Genomic DNA, 17,893 nt, shown 5'->3' on the forward strand with positions numbered 1-17,893 from the left:
AGAGAGTACTGTCTGCAGATAAGGTGCTGGCTTAAATATTATCCAAGTTATGTCTGAAGGCCTGTTTAAAAGTTTGAACACTGACTTATAGGATACCTAGCTTACATCTGGTGGCATTAAAGGGAACCTGTCACCAGTTTTATGTAGTCCTAACGAAGGGCAACATAAATAAGTGACTGATTCTCTTAGAAAAATGCTGGGTCACTTTCTTTAATTGACCCAGTCAATCTGCCAACATCTTGTATTGAAAAGCTCCAGCTGATAATGATGAGTCATGAATATTTATGAGCTCCTGACTCTCCCCGCCCACCTGCTGCTGATTGACAGTTATTTTCCATATGAATGAGCAGCAGGTGGGCAGGGGAGTGGCTATAGCTGTTAATTAAATAAACGCTGGACTCAGTGACATCACGCTGGACTCAAATCAGCTCATTGGCATGCGGCATGTGGCATCTTTGTGTGTATATTATGAGATAACCATCTGTCACACCAGTAAGTGAATACATCTAAGGTACTTTTTAGTAGTTAATGATTGTATATAATTAGTTAGATTATAATCAAATATCCACATGACAGGTTCCCTTTAAGGCAGAGCTTGCTAATAGCTCATTTGCATACCCTCTTCCCAGAATTCCAGAGGAGTGTTGCCTGCTCCTCACATTGTTTAGGTGCTCTCCATAAGGGGATATAGTACCCTCGAGCACTGGTGTAGTGAAACATTCCTGGCTCCTGTATAACAGCGACATTCATGAGTCTCGAAAACGTGACTACCACAATGAAAGTTTTAACTCAGCTTTCCGAGAAACAATGACATGAGAAAAAAACCATCTGCATCATATTTTACATATTTCTATATGTATATTTTTTTAACTCAAACACGAGGATGGACTCAACAATGTATGCACCAGAGAAGAAAATATAAAACACAAAAAGAACAGAACATTGTAATAGATCAGATACTATGTGACCTGGAAGAAGATGCTTGTTACACGTCTACTAAACCAGAAGAGAGCAAACTACAAACCACCCACGGCACAGTGTGCCAACGTCATACCATCAACCCCATGCAGCCTACCTCACAGTAGCAATAACCAAAATCAAAGTGAGGAACAAAACCAAAATATATAATGGGGGCAAGCACACTGATCTGCAGGAAGGGTGCACAAATTAGGCAGGGGGAAAGGATATCTAAGGGTGTGAGTATATGCAATACGAATCATCAGAACAGGGATAGCAGAAAGAGACGGTAGCTGGGAAGTTTCTCCATCTGTCTCAGATACTACGACATTTAACCCTTTTGTTTCTATGTTTACAAATCCATTTCTAAAGGGGAAGTATGGAAGTAACTGATTCAATCACGGAGAGCTGTAGCAATGTGGACCATTCAGAGTTTAGTGGGGTTTTTTCTAGTCACACATCGTAAGACACAGTCTGCATCAACAAACAGGTTTTGAGGTTGTCTGGTACCACACTGTCCATGGCATTGTGAAAAAATTTGCAAACTTGCTCCCAGTAGCCTCTCAGAACAGGACAGGACCACCTCAAATTGAAAAACGATACAGATAATTCAGCATTTTTGTCAAGTGTCTAGAATGTCAGGTGCACTGTTGAGGGCAATGATTGCCTCAATCAGTCATGTGCTGTTGACGCGGCTTCACTGTTGCACCCGGGTAAACAGAGTCTATCCAGGAGAATCAGGGCAGTGGTGGGGGATCTGTCACCTAAGTACTTACCACATCATTATTGCAGGCGGATCCCAAGGGTTGTCTGGCTTCCTCCTGAAATTGGACAGCCCCTTCAAGTTTAACAAAGGGGTATTCCACAGGATAAGGGAAAACTATTAGATCCAACCAGTGAAACTCCCCAGATCACGGGAACATGGACCATCTACCCCCCCCCCCCCCCCACCACAATGACAGGAGGGAACAACAGGTCGAGCATGTGCACTGCCACTCCATTCATCTCCATGAGACTACCATCTCCAGCAGTCCCACAGAGATGAATGGAGCAGCAGCGCACACGTCACGATCAGTGTGGGGGGGAAACTCCACACTGAACATAGGAGGGAAGGGGAACAGCAACTGCGCCTTGAAACTATGGGAAAAAAAAGGAGACAATGCGGCAGCACTTTGCAAATCAGACAAAGTACAACAATGCTGTACTTTGTCTGATTTGCAGAGTGCTGCCGCATTGTCTCCTTTTTTTCCTCTAGGTCTTTGCCATGGCGGCGTGCACCTGCGCACTGGGAGGTGCTGACTAACCCTCTTTTTTTTAAACTATGGAAGAAACAGGTCACCTCCTAGACAACCCTAATTCGGGCCCTGACTACCTATCAATATGAATAGACCTTGAAGGTAGGAATATTCATAAGCAGGATACCTAGGCCCTGATTTCCATGTAAGGCCCTGGAATAAGTATAGGACCAGAGACAACCCATTCCTCCCCAGATGGACGAATGGAAGTCTCTGTCTCAGGCCCAGATACAACAACAGGAAATATAACAAATACAAACAAACGCGACACTTAACTTCTGTAGAGATGGAAGAACAGGAACACCAGAGAGGAACTCACACCAGCTCAGCCAAACCCAAATGAAGCTATTAACCGCATAGTCAGAAGGGTGGGGTGAGATTATAAAGGGTAGAAGTGATGACCACTGAGCAACAGCTGAGAAAAGAGAAGTGGTCATTAACCCTATCAACACTGAATCAAGAGAAATCAAGGAGGCTGTTAGATTCCTCCATGCTCAGCCAATCTCCTTCATTTCCTGACATCAGTCACCTGAGGGACCGTGACAGCACAGGCTTAACCTGCTGGTCCATTCATGTCGGATCCCCACAGATTTAAAAGCCATGTCCACAGTCCCTGTATGGCACCTACAGGTCCGTATTACTGACCTATGTGCATTCCATGGCAAACTTCTTTCTACTTTCATAATATGAAATGGCACAAGACTAATTAAATGGGAGCACACAGAGGTACAGACCGGGCCACAGCGTTCTATGGGCACTGTTACGAACCCATACAAGCCAGACTGGTAATATAGCTGTGTGCATGGTCTCTACAGCTACATCCACCTGTAGGACAAAAAAGCTGAACATAATGGATACCGTTGTTATCAGAGTATATGATATTAAAAATGTAACGTTAAACCAAGTTGATCTTTATCAATTGCCCGGATTCATATACTATATTACAAGAAATTTGAGACTGGACAAGGAAATATATAACGGATGGTGTGAGATTCATTTTGATGTAAAATATAAAAAAGTAATGAAGTAAATAAAATTACAGGTGCCTTACCTAAAAATGCTAGGTTATTCTCCAGCAGTTTCTCTCTTAAAAGAACTTCATGCTCATGACCAATAGAGCTGCACGATCAGGCGGTTAAAGGTAAAATAACAGTTAAATTTTATCAATGTCTAATTCTGTTGTGCTTAAATATATAAATTAAAGAGATTATAAAGGTTTTTACCCTTCACTTTTCCAAAACTAGAAAATGACCAGGATGTCTGTACCGAGCAATTTAAGTTGGGTGACAACTAATAACTAACAAGGGGTTGTCACCAAGACTTACCGCGGACAACCTATGAATGGTTGATATACAGTATATTGGCTATCACCCAGCTTTCCCAAAGGATAGGCAGATATAGTAAGAAATACTGAATAGCCTAAATAACAACAGATATTTACTGGGACTAATTCTCTTAAATTTTTTGCATCTTTTATTAGTAGCTAAACAGACTTGCAGGATTCACAGACCATGACCATATCCTGGTGTATGGACCTGGTACCTGAAAAATCCGCACCGGTTGAGTCTGCTGTCCTGCGAGAGCCCACCCCGACTGCCCTACCCTCTTCTAGTACATCACTAGTTTGTTCCCGTCATGTCTGTCTGGTTCCCAGACCTTTCAGGCTAATGTTTAAATGGCCAAATAGGCCCTGTTCATGTAACAATGTTGTACCTTGCATTACCATCCAGGAGGACGTACCAGAGACAAGTGTATTTTCTTTCTCCCTCTCTATTGTCCTCCCTTCTTGTTGCAGCATTGACTCATGCCTGCACTTCTGTTATGAAATGTTTAAAAAATCCTTTCAAAAAATCCTTTCAACCTAAAAAAAAAGTAGTAAAGCGTAATAAAAACCAAATACATTTGGTATCCACATAATCGTACTGTCCTGAATAATTAAGTTAAAATGTCATTATTCTTGTGCACTGAATGACATAAAAACAAAACCCTAAAACCAATGGTGGAATTGAGCTGTTTTTGCAAAATGTCACCCCAAAAATGATAAAATAAAATTTAAATAATGTACCCCAAAATGGCGCTATTAAGAAATACAACTTGTGAATGCATGCAGCCTCTCTATTCATTTCTCCTAATTCTCGTGATCGGTGGGGCCCCCAGCAGTAGGAGCCCCATTGATCTAATAGTTATCCCTTATCCTGCGGATAGGGTATACATTTTTCCAACTGGAATACCCCTTTAAGTATCAAACTGGGCTGTGTCCTTAAGAGGTTAAAAGTCTACAGAGCTGTGCTGTAGCGATACACAGCAGCCCATTCAAACAACTGATCAGTGGGCGCGCCAGGTTTCAGAAGCCCCCTGATCTCATGTTGATGATCTATCCTAAGGATCTGTCATCAATATTACAATCCTGGAAAACCCCCTTTTAAATCCTACCAGTACCAATGGGCTACCGAAAAATGTTCTGGTAAAGAAGTTTATTCCTAGTGTTACTCTACATGATGAACTCCTTGTGTAACGGTAAACTACTCCACAAGACGTATGCACATTGCCCGGTGAAAATCACAGTCCTGACCAGGCCGAAGAGCAGAAAAATAAAAATAGATAAATGGATCCATGGGGAGTGGAGGAGCGAGAGGAAGAAGATAAGTGGATGGAGGGTGAGGACAAACAGGGATTAATACAGGAGCTTCAAAGCGATTTCCTAATGTAATAGTGGCCGAAACACTTAGAGATGGTCTATAATGTTACTACCTGTTATTGATGTATCCCGCTGACCAAAAGGCAAAACTTGTAAATAATCTCACAGGCCATTTTCCGCCCAGTGAAAATCTGAGGCCCGGCTTCCCGTAATCCTCCGAACCCTTCCTGTGAAATAGCCCCCTGCCATTTGCAAAGAGCCTGTCTCCGTGCTTTACTCTCTGCATATATAATTAGAGAGTTATATTTAAAATCAATACACAATCCTTCAGAAGACATTATGCTTTTAAAACCTTAAACTTTCCATTGATTTTTAACTATTTTATGTGCCCTGAAATTAACATGTAATTTCTGAAAACTTTCGCCCTGCTGTAACACTTTCATATGGCCATAAGTCATAGGGCTTACGCAGCGCTGGCCGACAAAGGCTCTGTGGGGCCCTGAACATTTCTTACAGGCTGAACTGGCCACACGTACAAGACACCATATTCACAAACACATCTCATTTCACGCCTGTGGGTTATTCCATATTTTCTAAATTAAGCATAGGCTGCACCTGCACGAGAATTCAGGAGGGCTCCCATCCATCAGTGTAATAGGGGAAGAACTCTGATCTTAGCAAAACATCAATGCATGGAGAATGTCATTGCACAAATAATCAGATACAGAAGAATTATCGAATTGCTAGTATGACCCAGTGGTAACAGAAAGAGCCGAGGCATGGCAGAACCAGCACAGCATCTTACCACGTGTAGCATCCGGGAAATGTACTGCAAGCTTAGTCCCATTCAACTGCATCTATATTCAAGTGCTGGAAAACCCCTTCAGTCTACCCAATTAGCCAATAAAAGCTATCAATCATTCTATAATGCCGTGCTAATGCCTGATATGGTGTAAAAGTACCTGAAAAAGATAGAGAAAACTACTGCCTTAGGGTAGGTTTACATCTGAGGCCCTGTATTCAAGAAGAGGAGTAGACTACTGGAATTACCGTATCCGGCATAGCCAGACACCACCAGGATCCGCTGGATACCTGTTCACTATAACAGGATCATTCAGGTTCCCGGGAAGAATGCTGACTTTCTGATGGAAAAACTACTGCATGCTGCGGTATTTCACTGGCAGAAAGCAGACAATTATGTCGGAAAACCGTTATAGTGAATGGGGATCTGGCGGTACCCGGCTATGCTAGATACGTTAAAGGGGTTATCCCATGATTAATGTGAGAAATGTAAAGCAGAGATCATATAGAACATAATAATCTCTTTCTAGAACCAGCCCTGTACCTCACATGGATCCAGAGATCTCCACATTCATTGCTCTGCTAGATTTATATCAAGCCCACAGCTCAAGGGGAGTGTCTTTTCTGCTGCAGCTCAGGGGAACGTGTCCATACTCTCCCTATCACAGCTCAGGAGGCAGTTAAAGGATGAAACTGAGCATGTGTGGCCATCTCAATGAGCAGGTCAAAGAAATAAGAAAAAATTAGAATTACACTCACCGGTAATTTGATTTTCCAGAGTCCATGATCGCACCAGGAGAGACAGTCCGCCTCCCAGGACAGGGAACCCACAGGTATAAAAAAGGAGGAGCCTCTCCCTTCATCAGTGGTTTTCAGAGACAAGAAGCCCTCCGTAATCCAATCATCCGACTATTCCTGCTTGCTTGACTGAAGGCATATGCTTACTTCATGTTTAAGTATATTCTCTTTTTTTTTTTTATATCTGGACACCCTGTGACCATACCCAAGAACAGTCACCAACACCAAAGCAGAAGGGTGGGGAAAATAGGGGTGCTGTCATGGACTCTGGAAAATCAAATTACCAGTGGGTGTAATTATCATTTTTCCCAATCGTCCATGACAGCACCAGGAGAAATTCCAGAGAAAGAATCAGGCTGGGACCACGGCCTGGAGAAACCTACAACCAAAGGACAAGTCAGAAGATGAGGAAAGATCCAACCTATGGTGCTTACAGAAGGTCAATGGAGATGACCAAGTTGTGGCTTTGCAGATGTCTTGAATTGAAGTTTCTGCTCTCTCTGCCCAAGAAGTCGCCACCGCTCTTGTTGAGTGAGCAGACCATCCTAGGGGAACCGGCTTCTGCAGGGAAACCTAAGCTAAACAGATAGCCTGCCTTATCCACCTGGCTAAGGAACTCTTACTAGCTGATTTCTCTCTAATGGGGCCTGCAAACTGTACAAACAAGGAAGTTGCTTTCCTCCACCCCTTAGTAGCCTCTAAATAAGCCAACAAACATCTCCTAACATCCAAATGATTGAGTTTGATCTCCTTAGGATTTCTGGGTTTATCAAAACAGGAAGGGAGAATTACTTCCTGGCCCTTGTGAAAATCCGAATCTACCTTGTGGAGAAATGCTGGATCGGGAAGAAGGGTAATCCTATCCTCCTGAATGGACATATAACGAGGGTTAATGGAAAGAGCTTGCATTTCACCCAATCTCCTGGCTGATGTGATGGCCACTAAAAAGACACATTTTAATGTTAGGACTTTGATGGAGACTTCAGAGAGGGGTTCAAAGGGCACTTTAACCAAGGCCTGAAGGACCAGACCAAGGTCCCAAGGAGGGACTATTGCGACCCTAGACAGGATGTTTCTAGCAACAGCCTTACAAAATCTAGCAATTAGAGGATGTGCAGCCAAACTTAAGGCTAACCCTCTATCTAACCCCCTTTGGAGAAATTCTAAAATCCTTGGAATGCTAAGCTGACAGGAAGGGGAAGGAGGAACCCCAAAAAACTTAAAGAAAACTGACCATACTCTAGCATATATGCCTGTAGTCACTTTCTTCCTACTTTTTAATAAGGTAGAGACTACCGAACCCGATAGACCCTTCCGAATCAGAAGAGACCTTTCAAAAACCATGCCGTCAAGTGAAGGTCCCTGACTGCGGAATATATTACTGGGCTCTGAGACAAGAGATCCAGAATCTCCAGAAGCACCCATGGCTCCCTGACCGACACTTTGGGAATTAAAAGGAGGGAATGTATATAGAAGACCCCTGCCCCAAGGCTGGAGGAAGGCATCTACTGCTGTGGGAGAATCCCCTGGACAAAGGGAAAAGAACCTTCTCACCTTCCTGTTCCTTTTCGTAGTAAAGAGGTCTATACCTGGCAACCCCCACAGACTTACTATTTTGGCAAAGACCTCCTGATTAAAGGACCATTCGCTCTGGTCTAGTCTGTGTCGACTCAGGTAGTCCGCTTTCCAATTGTCTACACCTCTGATATGTAGGGCTGACAGTGACAACAGAAGGAGAAAATCTTACTCGCAATTTCTATCAACTCTTTGGATCGGGTTCCCCCTTAATGATTCAAGTAGGCCACCACGGAACCATTGTCGGACAAAACTTTTTAAATGTCGGTTCTGAAACCAAGGAAGCATCTCCGGCAGAGTCTTCAGAACCAACGTCAATTCTTTTGCGTTGGAAGAAATCTCCCAATCTGAGCTGTCCCAGGATCCGTGAAAAACTCTGTCCAGAACATGGGCCCCCCAACCAGACGGACTGGCATCTGTAGGTACTACTAAAGGGTTTATCAACTTCCACGGGACCCCCTGATCTAGATTCTCCTGCACCAGCCACCACTCCAGCGACCGACGGGTCTCCCTGGAGATGAGAATCTTGTTGTCCAGCTCCTCCAGTCTCCCTGACCAAGACTGGAGAATCTCCCAGTGTAGACACCTGGAATGAGCCTGTGCCCACAGAACTGCCGGAATGCAAGAAGTTAGGGTACCTAGATTGGACATAGCTGTCCTGACTGAAACGTAAGAACACAGAATCAGATCCCGCACCATTGACCTTACTTTCTCCACTTTGTCCAAGGTCAAAAAGGATCTCTGGGAGGTTGAGTCCAACAATATCCCCAGGAACCTTTGTGTCTGTTGGGGGATCATTCACGATCCAACCCAATGATTCCAGGATCTGAATTACTTGATTTACTTGTGACAATTCTGCCTGGATGGGGCGACTATTAAAAAATCGTCCAGGTATGGGACAAATAAGATGTCCTTCTCTCTTATGTGAGCCGCCATCTCTGCCACCAGCTTGGTAAATATACAGTGAGCTATAGAAATCCTGAACAGAAGCACCTGAAAATGTCTTACTCTCCCCTTCAACCGTAGTGCCACTCTCAGAAACTTCTGATGACCAGGATAAATCGACAGATTGTAATAAGCATCCTTTATATCCAGCACTACCATAAAGCAATCTTTGTAAAGAAGATCTATTACGGATCTGAACGTCTCCATCTTTAACTTCCTGTATTTCAGAAATTTGTTCAAACCTCTTAAATTTTAAATTGTCCTGTAATCCCCGTTTGGCTTCTTTACTAGAATGAGATTGGAATAATAACCTGAACCTTCTTCTCCAGGAGGGCAAGGGATAAGAGCACCTTTTTCTAACAACATATCCACCTCCCTGTCACGGACTTTCCTGCGACAGGTGGAAGGAGATCGGTGAGACTGTCAACACGTGGTTTGATCTGACAGGTTTTCCGTTTGGATCAAATGACGTCTGTGTTGTTTCTGGTGCTTGCCACACCTTCTTTCCCCAGATGTGGCTATTAGGGTCATTTAACCTTCTCTATTTATAGTTGCTACTCCCACAATGCTGTGCAGTTTATAGCTTCTGTTTGGACCTTTAGATAGTTTGTGGTTGGATCTCGGCTGAGTTCCTGATGCTTCCATTGCTCCTTTGAAGTTAAGTCTTTCCTTTCCCTTTTGTATTTTGTTTGGGTTCTGTGTTGCATTTCCCTATTGTTTGTATTAGGCCTGTAGGAGACTCCTTTTCATCCTTCCTTTTGGAGGAACAGGTAGTCTCGTCCCTGCCATTAGTACCAGGGTCCTATAGGGCATGATAGGACTCTAGGTATTCCTGCGTATAAACTCACCTAGCTTTGAGGTCTGTTCATACTGGTAGTCAGGATTTTGGTTAGGGTTTTCACTAGGAGGTGTTTATTTCCTTCCCTAGTTCTCAGGCCTGATTCCCTGTTCCCCCCTCCCCCCCCCCCCATGCTCCGTGTGGTGTTTCCCTCCCACACGAAGCGTGAAACTCCCTTTCTAGCGCCCCTTGAACTTTTTGACCTATTTCTGAAATGAATTTTTTTTCTGGAGGGGAAGAACTGAACTCCAACTTGAACCCCTCTCTTAGAGAGGTTAAAATCCAACAGCTGTTCGAAATTCTGGACCAGGCGGGGAGGAAGTTTGACAATCTTCCTCCCACCCTGGTGCCATTGTGTATTATCCTTCTTGGGGGCAGAGCCCTGACCCCTGAACAGGAATCTTTTTGACTTAGAGGAGAATTTCCACCTGTTATTCTTCCTACCCGAGCTCCTATCTTTACCGGGGAATCTTTTATTTTGACGAAAGGAATTATATTGCCTGCGGTAACCAGAGGGGATCCCCTTCTTCCTATCACCAGCTTTTGCCCAAATCTCATGTAAGGTTAAACCAAATAAATACTTAACTTCACAAGTAATATTACACAGGCGTTTTTTTGATGCCACATCTCCTGACCAATTCTTTAACCATAAAGCCCTCCGGGCAGAGTTAGATAAGCAAGCGGCTCTGGCTGATAATCTAACAGCGTCCGCTAAAAAGTCTGCCGCCTTAGCAATTAATGGAATATTCTGCAATAACTGCACTATCTTTGATCTGAGCCGCGAGCTGCTTAATCCATAAAATAAGGGCTCTGGCTGTACAAGTAGCAGCAATATTGGGATTAAAGCAGGCCCCCACTGATTCCCATGTACGTCTAAGAAAGCTGTCTGCCTTCCTATCCATAGTGTCCTTTAACTGACCTAAATCGTCAAAAGGAAGGGAGGATCTACTGGAAACTTTTGCTATGGGTACATCAATCTTTGGAGCCCGATCCCAGGATTGGCAATCTGACTCCTCAAAGGCATACTTCCACTTAACTGATGACGGAATAAAGCTCAGTTTATCTAGATTTTTCCATTCATTAGATATTAAAGTAGATACATTTTTATGAATGAAGAAACACTGTTTCTTCTTTCCTTCTAGCCCTTCAAACATTACATCCTGAATGGAAAGAACTTCTTTCTGGTCCTCGGTGTTCATAATAGCTCTAACCGCTTTTAATAGCTGATCCGTATCCTGAATAGGAAAAAATGGTTTACCACCCCTGTGCCCCTCAGAAGACGAATCCGAGCCCAGTTCCCACTTTCTAACAAAAACTCATCATCTTCTGAGCTAGAGATATCTGAGTAAACTGACGGAGACTTATCCTGGGACTTATGAGGAACTTTCCTGGATTTAAGTGCGTTCCTCACATCCTCTCTAATTAACTTCTTCATGCATTTCATCATGGAAGGCGACTCTTCTGCAATTGTAGACTCAATACAAGGGCGACAAAGAAGCTTAGTATAGGTGGGAGCCAACTTTGCTTTACACAATCCACATTCTTTGTACTTTGTTTTAGAAGGATGCCTTTTTAGGTTTATCCTGAAAAACAACAGACTGCCATAAGCCAGTATTCAATAGAACAGAACATATCACCGTACATACCCTCCACCCATACCACAGGTGCAGGGGTAGACTGTTCCTTCTGGTCACCAGTACTCTCCATTACCTTTAAACATCCTGGATCCGGACATTCCTGACAAGGATCCTCGGCTTCTAGCTGGGCACTTGAATTTAAATCAGTTTTTCCCGCACTTCCTCGGTGCAGGGACGAAATCTCATGGGATCTTATGACGTCACACGCTATCCCAGCGTTTCGCGAGCATGTGACTCACCAGGCCGGTCACCCTTTTATTATAATGTGGCTCCCCCCCTTTCCCGGCCTATAGCCTGCCGCATGGGAACCTGCCCCGACTGCTGAAGGCATCCACAATAGCGGGGAACCGCTCACCGGTTAGTAAGGAAACACAGCCAACTCCCTATAGTTAGTATAGCACTTCCCACTAGTAAAGCTATGCCGCTCCTCACCCCAGCCTTGCGTCTTCCGGGTGTGTGGAGCGGGGAACTCAACCGGCGAATGGGAGGTGGACCCTCTCTCCTGGTGCGGTCATTGACGATTGGGAAAAAATAAATAGCAGGTGGCGCTATACATATGCTTTTTATTGAATAACTCTGGCTATGCAAAATTTTTAATTACTTGCAGTTACAAAAGAATTCAGATCCAAGTGCTCGTTTAAAAACTGCAGAATATTTTTCATGGGACAACCCTTTTAATTTACCAAATGGAGATGTGAACAAAGCCCTTCTTCTATATTCCCGACACTGGACATATCCTTTCCTAAGTAAATCACTGGCTGCATGGTACACACTAATCACACAGCACTAAGCACAGTACCAACGTAGCGATGGAAGCAGGAACTCGATAGAAATAACATGGCTGCCGGGCTGAGAAACCACAAGTTGAACCAAATGTTGAACACATAGATTTCACTATAATGGTGCAGCCACATAACAAATCTGGCTGATCTCTTTACCAAGTCATGTGGATTTTGCTGCCGATTTCAGTTGGAAATGCTGCAGATTTGCCACAGATTTCATCCAGGACTGCAAAGGGTTAAATCTACGCCAGATATCCGCAAACATAAATTGAAATGCTGAGGATTTAAAATCCAAACCACTTGTCAAGTTATGTGTGGATTTCCACTTTACTACTCCTGTAAATGCTGTGGATTGTCTGAACTCAATCCCGCTGCGGAGAATCCATAGCATGGATGCTGTGTGTGGCCATAGCCTAATTAAAAACATGTAACTGCTAACAAGCAAAGTGTGGACAAGACTTCCCGACCAGCTCTGTACATGTAAGGTGCTGGTCCGGTCTTTATAGCCACCCAAAATGCCTGCATTATTAAAATATAAACGTATGGTGAATGACATAACAGAAAAAAAAATCAAATGACAGATTTTCCACAAAAAAATAAATAAAAAGTGATCAAAATGATCAAAAGTCCAAAACGGCATCAATAAAAAGTACAGATCACACTACAGAAAATTATGGAAATACTAAAAAATTAGAAGGGTCAGAATATAATGGTGAAAATATTTTTTCCCAAAAGAAACAAACTCTATGGCATTCTGGATCCAGGCTGTAATGGCCGGTAATATGCTGTACACGTAGGTTTCTATGTGCCTATGATTTTATATAGTGGTAAAAAGGAGGTGCTATGGACATTACATCTACCTAGGAGCCTTGCTTGAAAGGAAGAAAGGTGCCATAAGGACCCTCAGGAAATCTGCCTGCAGTCCTGCAGGATCCGTGCACAGGAGCCCCGACATAAGCTCATATTTCTCCTATGTCCATCACTTCCAGGCGCTAGCAATCTAGAATAGACAGGGATCTCACCACCCAGCTGAACGGCTGCAGTCTTCACTATGTGTAAATCACATCTTACTTGTTATGTTGTACGGCTGACGCGAAATACCCACATTTATTAATGGCCTGTCACATGGAGTTTCTTTAGCTAAATCTCTTGAGTATGCACAAAGTCAAAGCCGGCAAGGTAGTGCCACTTCATATCACAAGGATGATATTTCTCAATATCTCCACAGGCCAATCAACCATTTCCCTGATAGTTTCTATCAAATGCTAATCAATTATTTCCTCACCAGCCATGATTTCTTCTTCAACCACAAAGCCATTACGACCCATTATAAATCATTCTTTGCTGCCAATAGCTGCAGATATAATGCTCGCAGTTGTGCTGGCTGTGTACAGGCTGAGGCAGGGTCACAAAAGGAGGACTATGTATAGCCTAAGAGAAGTGCATTAATACTTCAAACTAATAGACTCTACATTGGAGTGGCGGAAATCCCTGTGACTCAATCTGAAGGCAGGAGAGACCAATATCAGCTGCCAGTAAACTGCTATTACTCCGCAGCCATAGAAGAGTCCATGTGACAAGCACAGGCCAATACGAGAACCTTCTCATGTCAGATTATCTATTATTACATACTTATTTGTGTTACTTATGCTTTTATAAAGTGGTTGTCTCGTGAAATCTGTAGCTCTCTATCCAGACAGATGAATGCCTGCTGTGTAATACCACATTTCCCCTGCAGTGGACGCTGTACAGGAAATGCCTGGATGGCCACAACTTCCTTCAGTAAAATTACAGTACCTTAGCGCCCACAGGTAGTTGCAAAGCAGTAGCTTTCTTTAGCTTTCAAGTCAATATTCATGAGAGGACAAGATTACATTAAATGGGTAGTCCCATGAAAAATATTCTACAGTTTTCTAACCAGCCCCTGGAACTGAATACTTTTGTAATTGCATGTAATTAAAAATGTAGCATAGCCAATAAGTTATTCCATAAAATATATCTGTATAGCGCCACCTGCTGTTTGTTTTGTATGTTATTTCTTTGTTCTGCTCACTGAGAAGGCCGCACATGCTCAGTTTCATCCTTCAACTGCCTCCTGAGCTGTAATAGGGAGAGCTGAGACACGCCTCCTGAGCTGTGATAGGGAGAGCTGAGACACGCCTCCTAAGCTGTGATAGGGAGAGCTGAGACACGCCTTCTAAGCTGTGATAGGGAGAGCTGAGACACGCCTCCTAAGCTGTGATAGGGAGAGCTGGACACACCCTTGAGGTGCCAGGTTGATATAAATCTAGCAGAACAAGTGGAGCAATGAATGTGGAGATCTCTGAATCCATGTGAGGTACAGGACTGGTTCTAGTTTTGTTAGAAGGAGGCTGCAATATGATGTCCGATTTTCATTTTGTATGTTAATAATGGAATAATCCCTCACAGAGGACACTTTCCCACCATAAGTCAGTGGGGCAGACTTACTGATCCTAATATATAGACAGTATAAACTAATACTAGGAAATATAACATGCACTAAACTTATCACAGTGGCTCACACTGTATGAGAAAAGTGGCTCATTGTTAGACAATTTTGAATGTGCTGTCTATTAAAGGGCTTGTCCAGGCTACAGATATTGATGACCTATCTGATGTAAAGTATCCTGTTGTGAGGCTACTTCACATCGGTAGGGACTGAAAAATTGGTCAGGGGTGACAGAACATGGATGGCAGTAAATACAGGGGAATTCTTGAAAAAGCTATCTGCCAGAGATTTGAGACTGGGATGGAGGCTCACCTTCCAGTTGCCCAATGACCCAAAACATACTGCCTGCTACAACCGAGGGGTTTAAGGAGAAGCATATAAATTTGAAATTGCCTATTCAATCCACTTGAGAATCTGTGGTATGACTGAAGAATGCTGTACGACAACACAACCCCTCTAACTTCAAGGAGTTGATCAGTTTTGCCTGGAGTAATGGGCCAAAATGTTAGAGTTTAGATGTGCTAAGCTAATAGAGACATACCCCGAGTGACTGGCACCTGTAACTGCAGCAAAAGGTGGCTCTGCGAAGTAGTGACTTTCAGGGGGTGAATACTTATGCACATTAACGTTTTCTATTTTATTGTTTGTGTCATTTCTAGGACCTCTACCAGCTAAGAGGAGAGAAAATGACAACTGCCCTGTGCACATTTCTAGCGGAGAAAACTGATTTCAAGTCTATTCAGCTGCTGGGGTGAAAAACCAATGAAAATACCTTTGCTGCATCAGCACAAAAATACTGTAATACTGAACTCCAAGCACAGAAATATAGACCTAAACAGGTAAGAGAATGTAAAAGGGGTTGTGCAGCCAGTACTATTGATGACCTATCCATCAGTGGGGGTCCGACTCTCGGCACCCCTGCTGATCAGCTGTTTGAAGAGAAGGTGGCACTTGTGTGAATGCTACTTTCTCTTCAAGATTACACCGGGCTCACCCTGCTTGCAGCGGGGGCGCAGTATAATTCATAAAAGTGAATAGAACAAGCACTGTGCCGGCGAGACTTCCGAGACGACACACAAGGTAATCTTGAAGACAAAATACAAGCATTACTTCCTCTTCACAAAGCTGATTGGTGGGGGGGCCAAAAGTCAGACCCCCACTGATCAGATACTGATGACCTATTCTGAGGATAGGGGTGTGAGACTTCCCCGATGATCAGCTGCACAACCCCTTTTCTTTGAGGAAGATGGACAAACTTTAAAGGATACTGCTTGATGCAATCCACCAAGGGTCCATTGCAGCAGTCATTGACAATACACTGCAAAATAGAAAAATTCAGAAAGTTAAGAGTTTTAGAAGATGGCCGCTGAGTAAAGGAGACAAGTGGAAATGATAGGTGTTACATTCATACTGAGGAAAGGGTAAAAACACTTCCAGCATGTGAAGTCATATACAGGACCATTCTTTGTGCGGTCACAATTAAACACAGGGGAAATTCCTAGTAAATATATTGTATACATACAAATATAGAGCAATGGTAACCACATGTGGTTGGCAAATCCTTGTTACCTGATTGACCTGATTTGCAAGAACAGGGTCAGGGATCAGAGATGGGTCACGCAGCATACTGTTCAAGACGGGCTTTGTGGCTGCAAAGAAAATATGGTACAGATAAATTATCATAGTTTTATCATTTTGCGTTTTTAGAAACTTTTTCAACTTTATTTTTAGCCCGGGGGGGGGGGGGTTAAACATGTGATCATTAGATTGATTATACTCTGGACTGCAAAAAAAAAAAAAAAAAACTACGGTATATTGTTGTAAACTGCAGTATTATGGGGCACATTTATTAACAAAGGTGTTTTAGACGCCAGTCCTAATAAGGCCCTGCGCTGGCAGTGGATCCGCCGAAGTCAGGGTACATTCACACTTGCGTTGTTTGTTTCCGGCAGGCAGTTCCAAACTGTATGCAAACGCATGTCATTTTTTCTGACTGATCAGGCATTTTTCAGACTGATCAGGATCCTGATCAGTCAGAAAAATGCATTGCAATGCCGAATCCGTTTTTCTGGTGTCATCAGGCAAAACGGATCCGGTATTTATTTTTTTCACATTTTTAGAGGTCTGCGCATGCGCAGACCAGAATACCCGATCCGTCAATGCGGCAATTTGATCCGGCACTAATACATTCCTATGGAAAAAAGATGACGAATCCGGCATTCAGGCAAGTCTTCAGTTTTTTTCACCGGAGATAAAACTACGGTTTTCTCTTTTGCCTGATCAGTCAAAATGACTGAACTGAAGACATCCTGATGCATCCTGAACGGATTACTCTCCATTCAGAATGCATGGGAATATGCCTGATCAGTTCTTTTCCGGTATAGAGCCCCTGTGACGGAACTCTATGTCGGAAAAGAAAAACGCTAGTGTGAAAGTACCCTTATGTAGAGGCGCCGGTCTCGACATACCTTCGGCCGATGCACTGCTGCTTCTAAATGCAAGACAGCTTCCTAGCTTCCTTGAGGCATGTCTCTATTAGCTTAGCACAGGAATGCTCAACCTGCAGCCCTCCAGCTGTTGCAAAACTACAACTCCCAGCATGCTCGGAAAGCCTACAGCTATCAGCCTGCAGCCGAGCATGATGGGAGTTGTAGTTTTACAACAGCTGGAGGGCCGCAGGTTGAGCATCCCTGGCTTAGCACATCTAGACTCTAAGGGACACATTTATTAAGACCGGTGTTTTAGATGCCACATAGCTTGCGGTGGATCCACGAAAGAGGTACAGGCCTCTACATAACTTTGGAGCATCCAGTGCTAGTTATAAATGTAAGACAGCTTTCTTGCAGGCTTATATTTAGACCATTTTCTAAGCCTAAAACAGGCGTACAAAATGGCAAATGAGACGGGCCTGCCAGCCTCTCCCCTTCCACGCCACGCTCACTTTTTTAGACCTGGCGTGAGCGGGGAAAAGTCGCAGATTGTGGCACAAAGAACCTTTGTGCCGCCATCTGCACCTTAAATACGCCTAATATCTGTTTAATAAATGACTCCCTATGTTCCTATGTAAAAGCGATGTCCCATCTCAGCTTTTCATGACCTCTCACATGTCCTGCTAGTTATCAGTATTCTGAAAACAGTATTTACTCGAAGGGGTTTT

At 43.4% G+C, this 17,893-nt stretch overlaps 1 protein-coding gene across 1 annotated transcript in view; it reads right to left on the bottom strand.

Moving 5' to 3' along the window:
- CDIN1 (CDAN1 interacting nuclease 1) overlaps positions 1–17,893 on the bottom strand; it is a 367,051-nt gene that overhangs the window by 179,747 nt on the left and 169,411 nt on the right. Inside the window, exons 7-9 of the mRNA XM_040412470.1 lie at positions 16,306–16,385; positions 16,005–16,054; positions 3,304–3,371 (exon numbers count right to left, since the gene is read on the bottom strand). Coding sequence (XP_040268404.1) covers positions 3,304–3,371; positions 16,005–16,054; positions 16,306–16,385 — 198 coding nt within the window. The remainder of the gene's footprint in view (positions 1–3,303; positions 3,372–16,004; positions 16,055–16,305; positions 16,386–17,893) is intronic.

This window comes from Bufo bufo, chromosome 11 (genome assembly GCF_905171765.1).
Source record: "Bufo bufo chromosome 11, aBufBuf1.1, whole genome shotgun sequence".
Taxonomy (NCBI): Eukaryota; Metazoa; Chordata; class Amphibia; order Anura; family Bufonidae; genus Bufo; species Bufo bufo.